This window comes from Corvus moneduloides, chromosome 12 (assembly GCF_009650955.1).
Source record: "Corvus moneduloides isolate bCorMon1 chromosome 12, bCorMon1.pri, whole genome shotgun sequence".
Taxonomy (NCBI): Eukaryota; Metazoa; Chordata; class Aves; order Passeriformes; family Corvidae; genus Corvus; species Corvus moneduloides.
Genome location: NC_045487.1, coordinates 9,362,786 through 9,376,498, shown reverse-complemented (window position 1 = coordinate 9,376,498; position 13,713 = coordinate 9,362,786). Strand labels below are relative to the sequence as shown.

Below are 13,713 nucleotides of genomic sequence, written 5' to 3'. Positions count from 1 at the left end.
AGAACTCTCAGATGAATAATTCCTCTCCTACAGCAATGTGATTAAAACCTGGGCATGAATGATGAACACTTGAGCAAAGACTGCTCTCTAGCTTCTTCCCTGGAGACCTTTGTTACATTGCCATGAATGACAACTGGGGCATTTGGAATGAGTAATTCCTAAAAGTTCATAACTCCTAGAGCTGAGCAGCCTTGTCTATATGTAAATGGAAAGTAGGGAACTTCAGAGTTATTAAAAGAAAGCATAAAGCCATGTGCATAGAGAAAGCAGGCGTGCACACCAACACACCCTCGTGTTTTTTCTAACAGAAGTTGTACTCTGTGGGACAAAAGCACTGTAATAGTAGCTACACATGGGCATCCATAACTGTTGACCATGAGACTTCATATATAAGCTTCCTGCGACTTCAAAAAGTATTTTTAGGATATAGCAAATGGAAGGGAGAATAGATCACTAGTCTGATGCATTTTGATGAACAAATACCTAATTTGTACAGGAACATTAAACTTGGCTTGGTGTGCAGTCAGATTGGTTTTATATACTATATTTGGCAGCTTTTTACTATTTTGCAAATACATATCAGTATCTGCTTTGTGATTTGGTAATGAGACTAATTAGAACAGTACAGTAAAGTTCCATTATAGTTCCTCAGTAAGGTTCACTGTAATCTTAAAATAAAAAAATGAAAATACATCCAACTTCCCCACTCTATGGTTGGTTAGTATATAATTCCAGTGGGTGTTTTCCTTCAAAAATAAGCCCAAAGAGTACCTTCTCAATGCTCTGAGGCAAGACAGCAAGAGCACTCATCGGCAGCTAGAATACAGAACTTCACCCCATTTTAAAAATGCCTCTCATTCCAAGTAGGTTTCACTACAGGCAAGTCTACTGCAGAGCTCAGAAGAACAGTACACCCATAAAAAGCAAAGTGTGCAATAATTTCACTGGCAAGGCCTTGCTGCCCTCTACTCACCACCGAAAATACAATAAAAATGCCTCTGATCAGTCCCATTATTGCCCAAAGGGAACAATTCCAATCTTAGCATGTACACGGATGATTATTAATCATGGCAAAACCCGAGTCAAAAGGTGAAAGGCCACAAAGCTTCAGCACCTACCACATATCAGCCTTTAGCAGCAGAGAGCAGAAGAATTGGAGACTTACATGGTAACTTACATGGCGGTGGGGATAAGCCACTACGATTTAAAGTGCCACCCATTAAAACAAAGTTCATCTCCTCTCCTGAACACTGGAATACTTCCACATAACGGTCCTTCATCATTTTTTTGTGACATTTTTGAGCCACCATAAAGGCTTTGTCAGCAGATTTCATTTGGATAAAAGCATCACCTGACGGTCGTCCCTAGGGGAAGCGGGGAAATAATTGTACGTCAATCTGTTATTAAATCACCCAGATCACAAGAAATGCAGAAAGGAGTAAGATCAAACATCTACTGAAAGCCTGTATCGTTATTCCTTCTCTGGCACTAATGACTCACAACTCAACAATTCTTTTTAGAAGCAGAAAAATCAAGACTTATGCAACAAGTGCCCAGTTAATACAATGCCACTTCAGTCCTCTGCAGAAAGAAACAGAGAATCATGTAGCGTGGAAAAAAAATTTGGAGGTCTCTAATCCAAAGGCTGTTCAAAGCAGGACTAACTTTCAAATTACATCAGGCCACTCATGGCCTTCTCTACTTGAAATCTGAGCATCTCCAGGGATGGAGATTCCATATCACCTCTGGAAGCCTGTTCAGGTGCTTAGCTAATTTCTCATTGTGATTTTATTTTTTCCTTTTCACCCAGCTGGAATTTTCTTTGATGCAGTTTACTCACACTGTCTCTTATTCTTTTGCTGTGAAGCCCTAAGAAGAGCCTGGCTTTGCCTGCCCTAGAACTACTTTCGAGGTAACAGTACAACAGCACGAAGTTCCAAATCCTTAGTAAAGTCCACAGCTACATCAGAAATTGATTTCCAGGTCTGAATTTCTGCAGTCTGACAGATATACCTGTCTGTATAAAATACTAAAAACTTCCTTAACAACAACAAAAAAAAAAAAACAAAAAACCAAAAAAACACTAAACAAATATAGTAGATCTCTTTCATTTGTTTTCTTTAATACCTCAGTATTTCTGTCATTAAAGAGTTTATTTTTAACACAAGACAACAGGGAAAATATATCTCTATGATCACACCATTAAAACATACCTAAACCACAATTTTTAATTATTGACTTCTTCTAAAGCCTGAGCAATCACTAATCAAGTTAGAAAAACCTAATTTTGACACAAAGACCACTCAAACAACACAGCAGGAACCCTGAAGCTGACAGAGCAGCTATGTCATCTAAGAGGAGACATTTCTGTTGTATCTTCAGCCTCTGGCTGAACCATGAGGGCTTATTTAAACAGCCTCCAGGATAAGGTTATCATTCAGAGAACAAGCTTCATCCTCCCCAGGCTGATGCATACATACAGAGAGAGAAAAGCAAGCTTGCATGTAAAATGGCAAGAGAAAAGAGGCAAAGACAGACAAAGAGAACATTGTATTTTCCCAAGGTTAGAGAAGACTAAAGCACAGCCAAGATCAGGTAAGCTGCCCTGACTTCTAACCTGTTCAGTCACTGCAAAGTTACTCCTCCCATGCAAAATGCTGTTACCTGCTGATTAAGGACCATGTGAACTCCATGGGGCTTGATATCACCTGTAGCATCTCCCATAAATTCCAAGATGTCATCAATGCCAGCAGTGTAAGGAAGACCTCTGAGCCGGACACAGTCACGGATGCTGCCCGTGGCAATGGTGTATGGTGGGGGTATGACTGGAATGATGGGAGTTGGAAGAGTTGGAATAAGAGGTGTTGACATGTATCGATTAAGTACCTGTTGGCAAAAAACCCACAGAAATGGACATTTACAATCATCTGTCTGAATACAGAGCAATTGTCACAATACTATTTCCAACATCAGAGAAAAATACCCCTTCTTACACCAAATTACTGCAGTTAGTTTCCTGTAGGGCGTATGAAAGTTTCAAACTCAGAAGGGGAGAGGGAAAGGCTAACAAATTCAATGTGTTAGACCCTAATAATATACTTTTCTAATGTCAATATAAAAAAAGTTAAAATCCAATTACAGTTTATAGTATCCCAAAAAGGAACATCTGAAATCACATCTGTGCTAATAAACCGGTATTGCCACATACAGTTCTTAGTTAAACCAGGGTAAATTAAAAGCAGTCATTTTAAAAGAACCGAGACCTGAAATAGCTGGAAAGTAAAAGCACTAATTCTAATTTATTCTAAAACCTGATTTGTTAAGTGAGTGTGCTTATTTGTTTAACCCCAGTGCTCATCTCCAAGTACAGAGTTTATGAGGAAAAAATAAAGATAAGAATATAAGAGACTTTGATCTCACATTTTCTCTTGACTCATTTCCAAATGGCAAAGGGAACATATGACACATGTTGGGGCTTACTGCTGAAAAACATTTTTACTGATCATTATCACAAATAAACACATTCTACTGAAAGAGGTATCAAAAAACAGGTTACAAAGCTTAGGGAGTTTGTTTCAAGAATCTCCTTGTAGCACATTTCAGGCCAGAAATCTCTCTCATTTTTGTGGAGAATATTGCAATTACTTTGTACTAACATTAAGTAGATGAGAGCTGGCTTTACTTCTTGCAATTACTCAAAGAAGTAGCTTGTAATTTCCTAAGAAATAATCTCTTGCCTAAGCAGCAAAAAAGTTCAGGTGTCAGCCTAGACAGCTGTCATAGTGGAAGAAGTAATGACATATTGGTAGAATATAAGTTATATCCAGGTCTCCCTACAAAAAGTGGAAGCAGAGACTTGGTCGCTGTGACAGAGTGATTTTGCTCCTCAGAGGATTTTGCTTCATTCTCTCTCAGGAGGGAAGCTGTGTGGGAGGGGGAAATGCCATTTCCCAAACTTCACAACACACAGATCAGATTCTTGGCTGTTGTAATACCCATATCACAGCAGTAGCAATGGGTCTAGAAGTGTGGATATTCATTCCCTTGCCCAATCCCTTCGACAGAGAGACTTCCCTGTCACATAGGTTGAAACAGAACTGTATTACATTTTTATAGCCAGTGGTTATGCAAAGACTAGACCAAATCTAATAGTGGTTCCCTTTGGAGCCACTTATATTCTGTGTCAGGAAAAAAAACCCATTATGTGATGTTTTTCACAGGGACAAGCTGCTGGTGACAAAATAAAATGGTTTTATCCATTTAAGAAGGTAATGATAGGAACCAGTGAAGGATAGGGTAAAAGTGAAATATATTACCTCAGGAAAAAAAAAAATTTCACTTCCTTTCACCAAAAAATCAGATACATCCTCTTAATTCTTAGTTTCCAAGAAAGCATTGTAGAAATCGCTCATTTTATGCACTCAGGTTTGGATTTAATATTAGAAATTCTGTACATGGAGACCAGAATTTAAAGACAATAGTGCAGATTTTTAAGAAGCATTACTACAATACTATCAATCTACTATGTTTTTAGAATTATTTTTGTGATTTCAGTCAACCTCTATGGATAATAAAATTATGCAATGATTTTTACTTCATGGTCTAGGGCATAGTAAAAAAAAAAACCCAAACCCAAGCAGTGGCAGCTTAAAAAAACCCAAAACAAGCAACCATCCAAACTAACAAAACGAGCAAAACCAGTGCTGCACTATTTTCCATGCCCATTAGGAAACATGTATTTGCCTTCCTTGACAATTTTCATAAAACAAACATTCATGATTGCCTACAACATATTTGTGTGCAAGTGTTAGAAGAAATGTTTTAACTGTTAAGTTTTGAGTCTCACAACCAATAGTTACAACCTGTTGGACCTCTGCTGCTGTGCTCCTGAAGAGTTCAATGTAACGTTTTCCAAGTATTTCTTTGTGCTTTTTAAGTGCATTCTGTGCATATTCTTCACAGGAAAATAACACAAATGCATCTCCTGTGGGCCTGCCATCTGGGTACTTGACAAAGAGAAGTCCCTCTTTCCCTCCTGTGACTGGGCACTCTGGCCCCAGGAACCCCAAGACATCTTCCTGAGTAGCAGTGAATGGAAGGCCTCTCATCCGGATGATAACTTGATTCTCCTTGGATAAGAACTGGGCCACTTCATTGGAGGTGCCTGGTAGAAAGATAACAGCACATGGTCAGCCAGGAACATACGGGCAGTGCTGGGCACTCGATTCCAGAGGATGCAGCAGCAGCGAAGCATTAAGGAAGAACACAGGAGGTGAGTAGCCAGCAACAAACCCAGAGAAGACCTAACACACTACTAACTTTCAGCAATATCTTTTGAGGGGGAAATCTCTTACTCTGCAAGTGTTTCATATTTTAATGAAATTGGAACAAAGATGAGATTACTGTGAATTGATACAAGATACACAGATGCTTCCACTGCAAAGGCTGGTCTTCCTCCCAAGACCTGTCTATGAACATCACAGCTCAAATGCTCACATCTCAGTTTCAACCACGTGAAAACAGAACTTGACAGGGTCAAATACTCTTGGAAGACAAAACAGGAAAAGCTACTTTGTTATCCATTTGCATCCTCAGTCAAGGAACGAAAAAAAAAAAGAACTAGAACAACATTCCTATGAACTTAAGTAATCACACTGAACTCCAGCATCGCTTACCTCCTGCAATTTTTAAGAATTCTTCTCCAGTTGCTTTGTAAACCTTCAAAAGAAAGAACAAAAAAAACCCACATGAAAATCACGATGTTCAACTTTAAACCACACTCTTTCACAAACAAGAGAATTGTGTTTTGGTACTTTGAGCAAAACAGAAGTGCAGTTTGGTTTTTAAATGAGAACATAGACTAAAATATTCGGCTTTCTCTCCAAATATTTGTTTCAAGTCACAACTTTTTACCTCAATGTATCTGCTACCCATATGATGCTTGTGCCTTTCCAGGGCAAGGTCTCTCTGTTCAGAATTGACAAACCGAACCAAAGCCTCCCCATTTCTTCTTCCTTGAGAATTCAGACACAGAGCCACGCCACCTCTGGAAGATAAAGACAACAAATGTAAGCTTAGTCTGAAACTTTAATATATTTAATAAATAATTGTGTAAGAATAGTAAAGGAATCAGACTTTAACACAAAGGTTACAGATTGAAAAAGAAATTGCTACTATCCACAATTTATTTCATTTTTGTTGTAACACAATTATACTTTAAAATCTGCTTCATTGAGATCATGGATCTCATGTTGTTCACCGCTTTCTCAACTCCCATGAAGATGCAAATTTGTCCTTCCTATTATCTCAGACAGGCACATTTGAGTTTCCTCATCATTCCATATAAAAAAATTATATTTTCTCAGTGTTGGAGATCTGGAATTAAGTGACAGGTATGCTAAATAAACTCACTCTCTTTTCATAGATATATATACACACATACATCTGTACACAGGTATACACACAAGTCATGAAAATTTCTTTCAAACAGTACTTGGAAATTTCTAAATCTGGCCTGTTTAGGAGGTATAGAAGAACAATAAAGAGTTGGCACAAAATTAAAGCTTTTTTCATATCTTGGCCTCTGCTTTGATTAATGCAACAGGAGTTTCTCCCTTTAGATACTATAAATAAATGAATGCATGTTGGTTTTCAATTGATAAGTCTCTTTTTCTTCTTCACACATTTCAAACCTTTCTTGCACACCTAAGGCTGGTAAACTTGTTCAGTTGTCATGACCACAGTGTGGGAAGGGGTCAAGTAGGGAAAGACTGAAGGACTCTAGTGGGGAGTGTGGGGGATGTGTGTTAAACAAATATTAAAGGAACTTGCTATTAAAGGCAAAGTGATAACGCAAGGCAAATTCTCCTTATCTTACTTGGCAATGTTGAGTCCTTTGAAAAATCGAGCGATATCCTGGTCTGAAGACTGCCATGGCAAACCTCTGGCACGTATGACTGTCTCACTGTCCACAGTTTCGGATTTACTACTGCACAGAAAGAAGGGGGAAAAAAAAAAAAGCCAAAGAAAGCTTTAATCCTTTAATCTAGGTTTTCCAATATTCTACCAAATGTCAGATTGCAACTAATTGAATTGTAAATGGGGAGCATTTTTTCTCTTGAGACTCTTTTATCTCCATTATTCCTTTCAACAAAGAAAGGGAAGATAACTTGGAAAATTCATTTATATCTACAACATTGAAGATGCACAATGTTGTCACCACATTGCAGTTCCTTAAACAAAAAAATTGGAAAACTGCCTCAATGTAAGGTAATAAGGAACTGGATTAATTTTATTTAAAAGATCTAGCAATCCAAACAATACAAGTTACTTATGCCTAAGATATTTCATTGTCTGGTGACTGAAATGTATTTGTAAAGAATGAGCCATCCTGTTCCTTCCTTCCTTAACCCAACACCCAATTCAGCATGTAAAACCATTTTGGGAAGCACCACACAGCTCAGCTTATAGAGGGTGCACTGGCTATCAGCCCTGTTGACTTAGGGAAAGTTCACAAATATTTCTTCACCCTGAATAAGATAAGCCAGCCTCGCTGCCACGCAAAACAGAAGCAAGAGAACAAAGAGCATTTAACTTGCAGAGACTTTAAAGAGATGGACTAAAGTACAGCATTCAGCGTGCCAGCCAAAGTGTGTCTGCACTGGGGTGACTGCTGAGTACACTGCACTGTTCTCAGCAGCCAACCTGCTTTCACATGACCATGGGGAAATATTCACAAGCTTTCCTTGCTGTACACAAGACTCATCTTTGCTTGTAAACAACCGTGACAAGTGCACTTACCAAGGACCTGTTTCATACTTGTATTTCACAGTTTCAGGCTCAGTAAATACGTGATCTGTGACAAAACAGGAAGTTTAAATATAACCAGGGTCAGAGACTACTTAAGAATGACAGTACCACTGCCAATTCTTTCAGAAAAGAAAGATTTCAGCATTCAGTATAAATAATTAACTTACTACAACCTTCTGAGAGCATGCTGAAAATGATAGCCACCATGGTCTTCACTTGCCACACACCAAAGTCCTCCTCCGCTTCATCTGTCCCTAAGCCTAGATCTAAACAAGTGATTATAGAAAATAACAGACTTGCACAATCCTTTGCAAACAAGTCATAAGGCTTTCATGATATTAACACAAAACTAGTAATCAAATGTACTGGTCTTAGCGGCGACATGTGACTATTAGACACGGTACTCTGTTCATAAACTGGATTCACTTTAACAGTCAACAGCTTGAAAACTATTGAGAGCTTACATAATTTCAGTGTTAATAGTCCAAAAAAGAAAAAGCTGAGTAAGTTCCTATCACTTTAAACATAACCCAACTTTAATCCCATTCAGATGGGCCACAACAATCCTTTTAATTTTAATTTAGATGTGGAGTACTGTTTTGGTTTTGTTTTTGCTTTATTTTAAACTCACTTCAGTTAGGATCATGCAAGGTAACTATTACCTGCAAACAGTGGGAACTTGCAGGCCAGCTGGTGCTGAAAAGCCCCACTGACAGCTCAGCTTTTCCTTTAAGATCAACTACCAATGCAAATGATGCTTTTATTCGGCAAATTTACTAAATACGGTTTAGAAATCAGTTATATTCAATTTGGGAAAAAAAAATTACAAGCAGAGCCACTCCCCTGACACACACAAGTAGACATTCCTTTCACTTCACCTGTGAGTTTTTAAAACCCACATCTTGTTTTATTTTTCTAAACTCTGTAACAATCACAGACATAAAACTTCAGGAAGCTTAACTGATTGTTGTATAAAAGCTGCAGCAAAAGGATACATTCTGCCATGGTCTTGATAGTCTGATCTTTCACGGCGGCTGAACTAGGGTAGCAAGAGTGAAATTCTTTGCGCAGATCGTAAAAGGAATAGAAGCAGTCTGACAGCAGGAAGTTCTACAAGGAAGGCAAAAATGTTTGTTTTGTACACACTATCCTTTCGAATGTCAGTTAATACTTTTGAACTGAATGAGGCACTCTCAAAAATCACATAGCTGCACATCACCAGCTTGTCTGTGACGGAACAGTTTGGTTCCTTTGTAACACAGTTCAAATTCCATAATTCTACAGAATTGGATCTCTACATGAACAAAGTCAAATAGCCTCTGGGAGTCAGACCCATGCAAAACAGCTGGAGAGGATGGCTGGGGAAAAAAAATTTAAAATATCTAGGCTTTGCTGTTTAATTCCCATTTTGGACACTCTTATTTTTTCTTTTGCGGCTACACTGAAAAGCAGAATTGTACCAAACCGTAACGACAAATTTTAAATAACTATTGTTACAGAATACAAAATATCCTTCAGCAACTTTCAAAAAAAAAAAAAAACAACCTACAACTGGCCAGCTCTTTCCATGTCAGCAGCTCTTATTCTTGTGGGTTTCCTGCAGACCCTGCTAAACCAGCAAACTCAAGAGCCACCACCTTGCACAAAGGCAAGGTTCTCCTCCCTGTGCATGACAGGCTGCTCTAAACCCTCCACGAACGTGGAGTAGAAACTGCTGCTTCATGTGGGAGTAGCAATAAGCTGCAGCTCTGTTTCCCACTGAATAAATGCAAATGGAGAACCACTGCCAGGCCACATCACTGCCTGTGTGCTTACCCTCCACAGGACACTGGTTTAACACAAGCCTAAGCAAAGCAATAGTTCTCCATCACTTCTGTTGAGGTTTGATCTGTACCTCTGTTTCCACTTCACACATGGAATTCAAAGTACTTCTATTGTTTCTATCTCTATCCTGCTCTTCCTGATTTTCCTCTTCCTTACGCTCATCTGGAGTCCAAGTAGTGTGGCTGACTTTCAAGAGTAAGTCCCTAAAATAACTACTCTGCTACTCAGGGTTGAGGTGGGGAGGGGATCATCTTCAATAGTCTTGGAATGCTCTAGTTCCCAACATGTAATTGTGTCACTCCCCTCCCAGTGCTCCACCTCTGCACCAGTTCTGATCTTGTACCTTCTTGGATGTTTCTGGGTGGAGAACTTGTCGAATGAGTAACTGGCCATCACTGCAGAGTGTGTAAGAGCTCCTTCCAAGTACTTTCAAGTCACTGGATACCAGCTGACTAAACTGGAAAATAAAGTGATAAATTTCATTGTACTGACTGATAGAGATACTTTCATGCACTTACCATTATTTCAGCATCTTTTATTTTTTAAGGAGATAAAGTAATTAAACAAGTTTTTGAAAAAAACGTGATGGAGAACAGACATGGGCTCCTTATAAAAGTAGGCAAATAAACTGTATGCATTTGTGGAATAGAAAACAAGAACATCCAGAATATAGTAAAAAGACTAATTTGGAAGATACGGCAGAATTATGAGTTCATATGAAAGGTGACTGTATTATACTGGTAATGTACAAAATCTGGACTAATTATAATTTAAGTTATGAAATATTTGAAAGAACTTTCAAGATCAATCCCATTACTGGTTTTGCAATACCCTTTCTTCACATATGGTGCCTTAGACTTTGGTTATTTCCTTAATAACTTATTTAACTTCAATAAGAAAAAAAGCTACCCATCAGGATTTACTAATGTTTCAAAATATATTAAGCAATACCAAACAAATAATGATCTAATACCTTCAAAAGTGAAATTATAATCAAGTCACCTTTGAACAAATAAAAGTTCTTTGTAGAGATACAGTGTTACAAATACTAGATTAAAAAAAATTATTCCCTACCTCTAGGATGGGTAATCCCCAGCAGATTAATTCTCAAGAGGAAAGGGCTCCAGCTATCTTGTTCACTGTTATTTTCCAGCCTTACATACATAACAGTTTCCAGCCTTTTATTTCTCTATACTAGTGTTGAATTCCTAGCTCATAATGGTCAACTAACATGTATAGTACCTACAAGTATTATATAAGTAAGCAGTAGCTTGTTAACTTTCGAGGGGACAAATATAATTATTCTAAGCTTCCCTCTTGACACTACTCCCTCCCAGGAAAGCATCACCTCACAAACAAAGCAATAATTACAATCATGATGCAGTAGCCACCCACTGCTCTCAGCAGCAGTTTATAACTCCAAAACAACCACCTCCAAAAGCAAATTACAAGTTGATTTGAGACTCACACAATATCTTTGTGCTTTCTTTTAACCTGTGTAGGGGGAGAAAAGAGAGGTGGTTTGTTTTATCATAATATGTGTGACACTTTACACCATAACAGTCTCTGCTTAGGAAAGATGATGTCCTAATGACCTGATCCCACAGCTACACAGAACTCACAGTATGAACAAGTGTTGCAGCACCTGCAGCCCAAAGGTAAGGCTCCACAAGGGAGAAATCATGTACTGAACATGATTGAGAAGAAGCAGAGACATGATTACCCAAGCTTTATTTCAAAATAACTGCTCAAACCAATCCAGATCCTTTTCTAGGCTTGGGCAGCTGACCAGAGTCCCACTACCATTTTGAGTTCAGAACCCTGTAGTAGTGGGTACTACACATAAAAACAGGGACCTGAGGGGCAGAACTGGGTAAGGAGGGGCACTCAGTTCAGCACCTTGTGTTAAGTTGCTTCATTTGCAGATATATTTACAGATATAGATAAGAATATAAAGTGAAGTTATTTAATAACAGAGAACATATGTGAAACTGTAAGAAGGGTGAATATCCTCCCAAAACAAAAAACCCTTATAGTGCAATCCTCTACACACTACCAAAACACACAAAAAGAACAAATACACCACACATAGGCAAAATAACTAACTCACTAAATAAAAATCAACCAACCCAAACTCTTGCAGATTCACAAAGCCCATTTCCTCCCAGGGAAACAGGTTGTGTTCCTACCACAAGGTGAAGTTTTGAAGAACCTGAGGCTTTAAAGCAAGTTATTATTCAAGGATGATTTAAAGTCAGAAAATTGAGATCTGAGAGTGCTCAAAATACCTCAGTTGATGTGTAAACATCAGAAAAAGAAGAAAATGGACTCCAGAGGAACCACTTCAGAAAAGTAGTTCTGTGGATGGCCACAGTCACAGACCAACAACAAATATTCTCACCACAATAACACACATGAGGAGAATTGCCTTCTTACTAAATGCAGTAACTTATTAGTTTCTTTTTTAACTAATGGGCACAGTAAAGAGCAAATATTTGTAAAACGGGATTGGAAATGGTGATAGGGATCAGCCTCCAGAGGGTGCACAGGGATTCTTGCCAAAAGGAAGCGGAGTCTTATGGATGAAAAGTAATGAAACACTCCCCAAACCTTCAACTTTGTACCCTGTGCTTCTGAAGATGCTCAAGAGCCAATATAGAGTGCAGTTAGGGAGCTATTTTGATCAGATACAAGAAGAAATCCAACCCACACAATTTGAAGGAAGCAGCAAATGAAAGCAGCCTCCTGCTGTACATATAAAACCTAAGAACTGTAGTTCAAAAAGACTTTATCAAGTTAGAAAACAAAAGGAGAAGAACGTTTGCACAAGGGAGGAAATGCTCAGGTCAAGTGGTGTAAGTCAAGTTAGTAAAAATCAAGACTGCTGCACTGAAACAGTTACATTTTTTTCAAGGTGGTGTTTCCCACACAACTTACAGCTGAAAAGACAACATAGATATTTTCAGAAGCCTGTACTGAGAAGATGCCAGAGCAGTAAAATATTGCATAAGGACACTGATAAGCCCAGTATTCCAAGTGTACTAAGGTTTGAAGAATTCCAAAGGATCAGCATTTGTTTTTACTTTTACCTAAGTAAAAATAAGTCTAAGTATTTGCACTGCATAATTATTAGATGTCAGTGATAACATTCAACATTGCAAACTCCTTTCCAATGGAACAATCAACATGTCAAAACAATTCTCTGTTTTTCTTACCAGATGCCAGCAGATTAAAGTGCCTTAGATAAATTGGCACAAGGTTGGCAGGCCTTGTTGAGAGCTTATTTAGAAACTTCTCTTTTAAAAACAGCCTGTTCGAAACTTTGGGGTGTACTGCTCCAGAAGAGGGCAAAAAGACTGTGGGAAGAACAGTCAGGAGACGTAAGCAATCCTTCCTTATCCAAAACAGCTTAACTATGGCATGGGTTAACTGAGGAGAGGAGGAGGGTAGCAGAGCGTGAAAGGGAAGATTCACCAGGATCAGAGCACAGGGCAAAACAGCCCCAGAAGAATGACAGATATTTGAGATTAGCCTGAAGTAGCTTCTTTCATCCACATGAGATGTCCCCTAATTCTGCAAAGGTTGAGCATGACAAGCATAGCTGTGGACCAGCTCTTGTTGCTATAGATTACACTGGACCCTCAAGTCTTTCAGGCAAAAGATACACGTCACACAGTCACACATGTGTCAAACGTATTAAAGCAACCAGGGCAGATGTGTTTGTAAAGCCACATTGTTCAGCATAACAAGCCACATCAGTTAAGCAAGTCAGCATTCCCGAGGAAAAGCCATCTTCAGCCTCCTTTCTTGCACCACAGATTTCAGGCAGCATTTCAAAAGACAGCCTTGAACAGGCATCCACCCAAATGTAGCAAGCTAAGGACAAGTTAAGACCAGCACCAGATCCACATTAGGTTTTTCTGTCTCACATGTTGAACAACCTGTCCACAACTCAGTCATTTCATAAATTCCATCCCCATCTCCTTCACTCCACTAATAAAAGCCCATCTGAGCTATTTACCTGCTGTCATTCATCTTCATGCTGCCTTTCAAGAATGCCCCCACTTCAGCAGGCAGTGC

At 38.7% G+C, this 13,713-nt stretch overlaps 1 protein-coding gene across 7 annotated transcripts in view; it reads right to left on the bottom strand.

The window, feature by feature from the left end:
• The window catches only part of ESRP2 (epithelial splicing regulatory protein 2), a 46,362-nt gene that overhangs the window by 13,102 nt on the left and 19,547 nt on the right, over positions 1–13,713 (bottom strand). For 4 of the 7 annotated variants that reach the window (XM_032121924.1, XM_032121929.1, XM_032121923.1 and 1 more), the window contains 10 exons: positions 9,977–10,090; positions 8,805–8,919; positions 7,977–8,075; positions 7,801–7,855; positions 6,878–6,988; positions 5,914–6,046; positions 5,676–5,718; positions 4,863–5,164; positions 2,665–2,886; positions 1,166–1,364 (listed from right to left, as the gene is read on the bottom strand). In XM_032121924.1, the coding sequence (XP_031977815.1) occupies positions 1,166–1,364; positions 2,665–2,886; positions 4,863–5,164; positions 5,676–5,718; positions 5,914–6,046; positions 6,878–6,988; positions 7,801–7,855; positions 7,977–8,075; positions 8,805–8,919; positions 9,977–10,090 (1,393 nt within the window). The remainder of the gene's footprint in view (positions 1–1,165; positions 1,365–2,664; positions 2,887–4,862; positions 5,165–5,675; positions 5,719–5,913; positions 6,047–6,877; positions 6,989–7,800; positions 7,856–7,976; positions 8,076–8,804; positions 8,920–9,976; positions 10,091–13,713) is intronic. The other 3 variants (XM_032121926.1, XM_032121928.1, XM_032121925.1) reach the window with 2 other exon arrangements.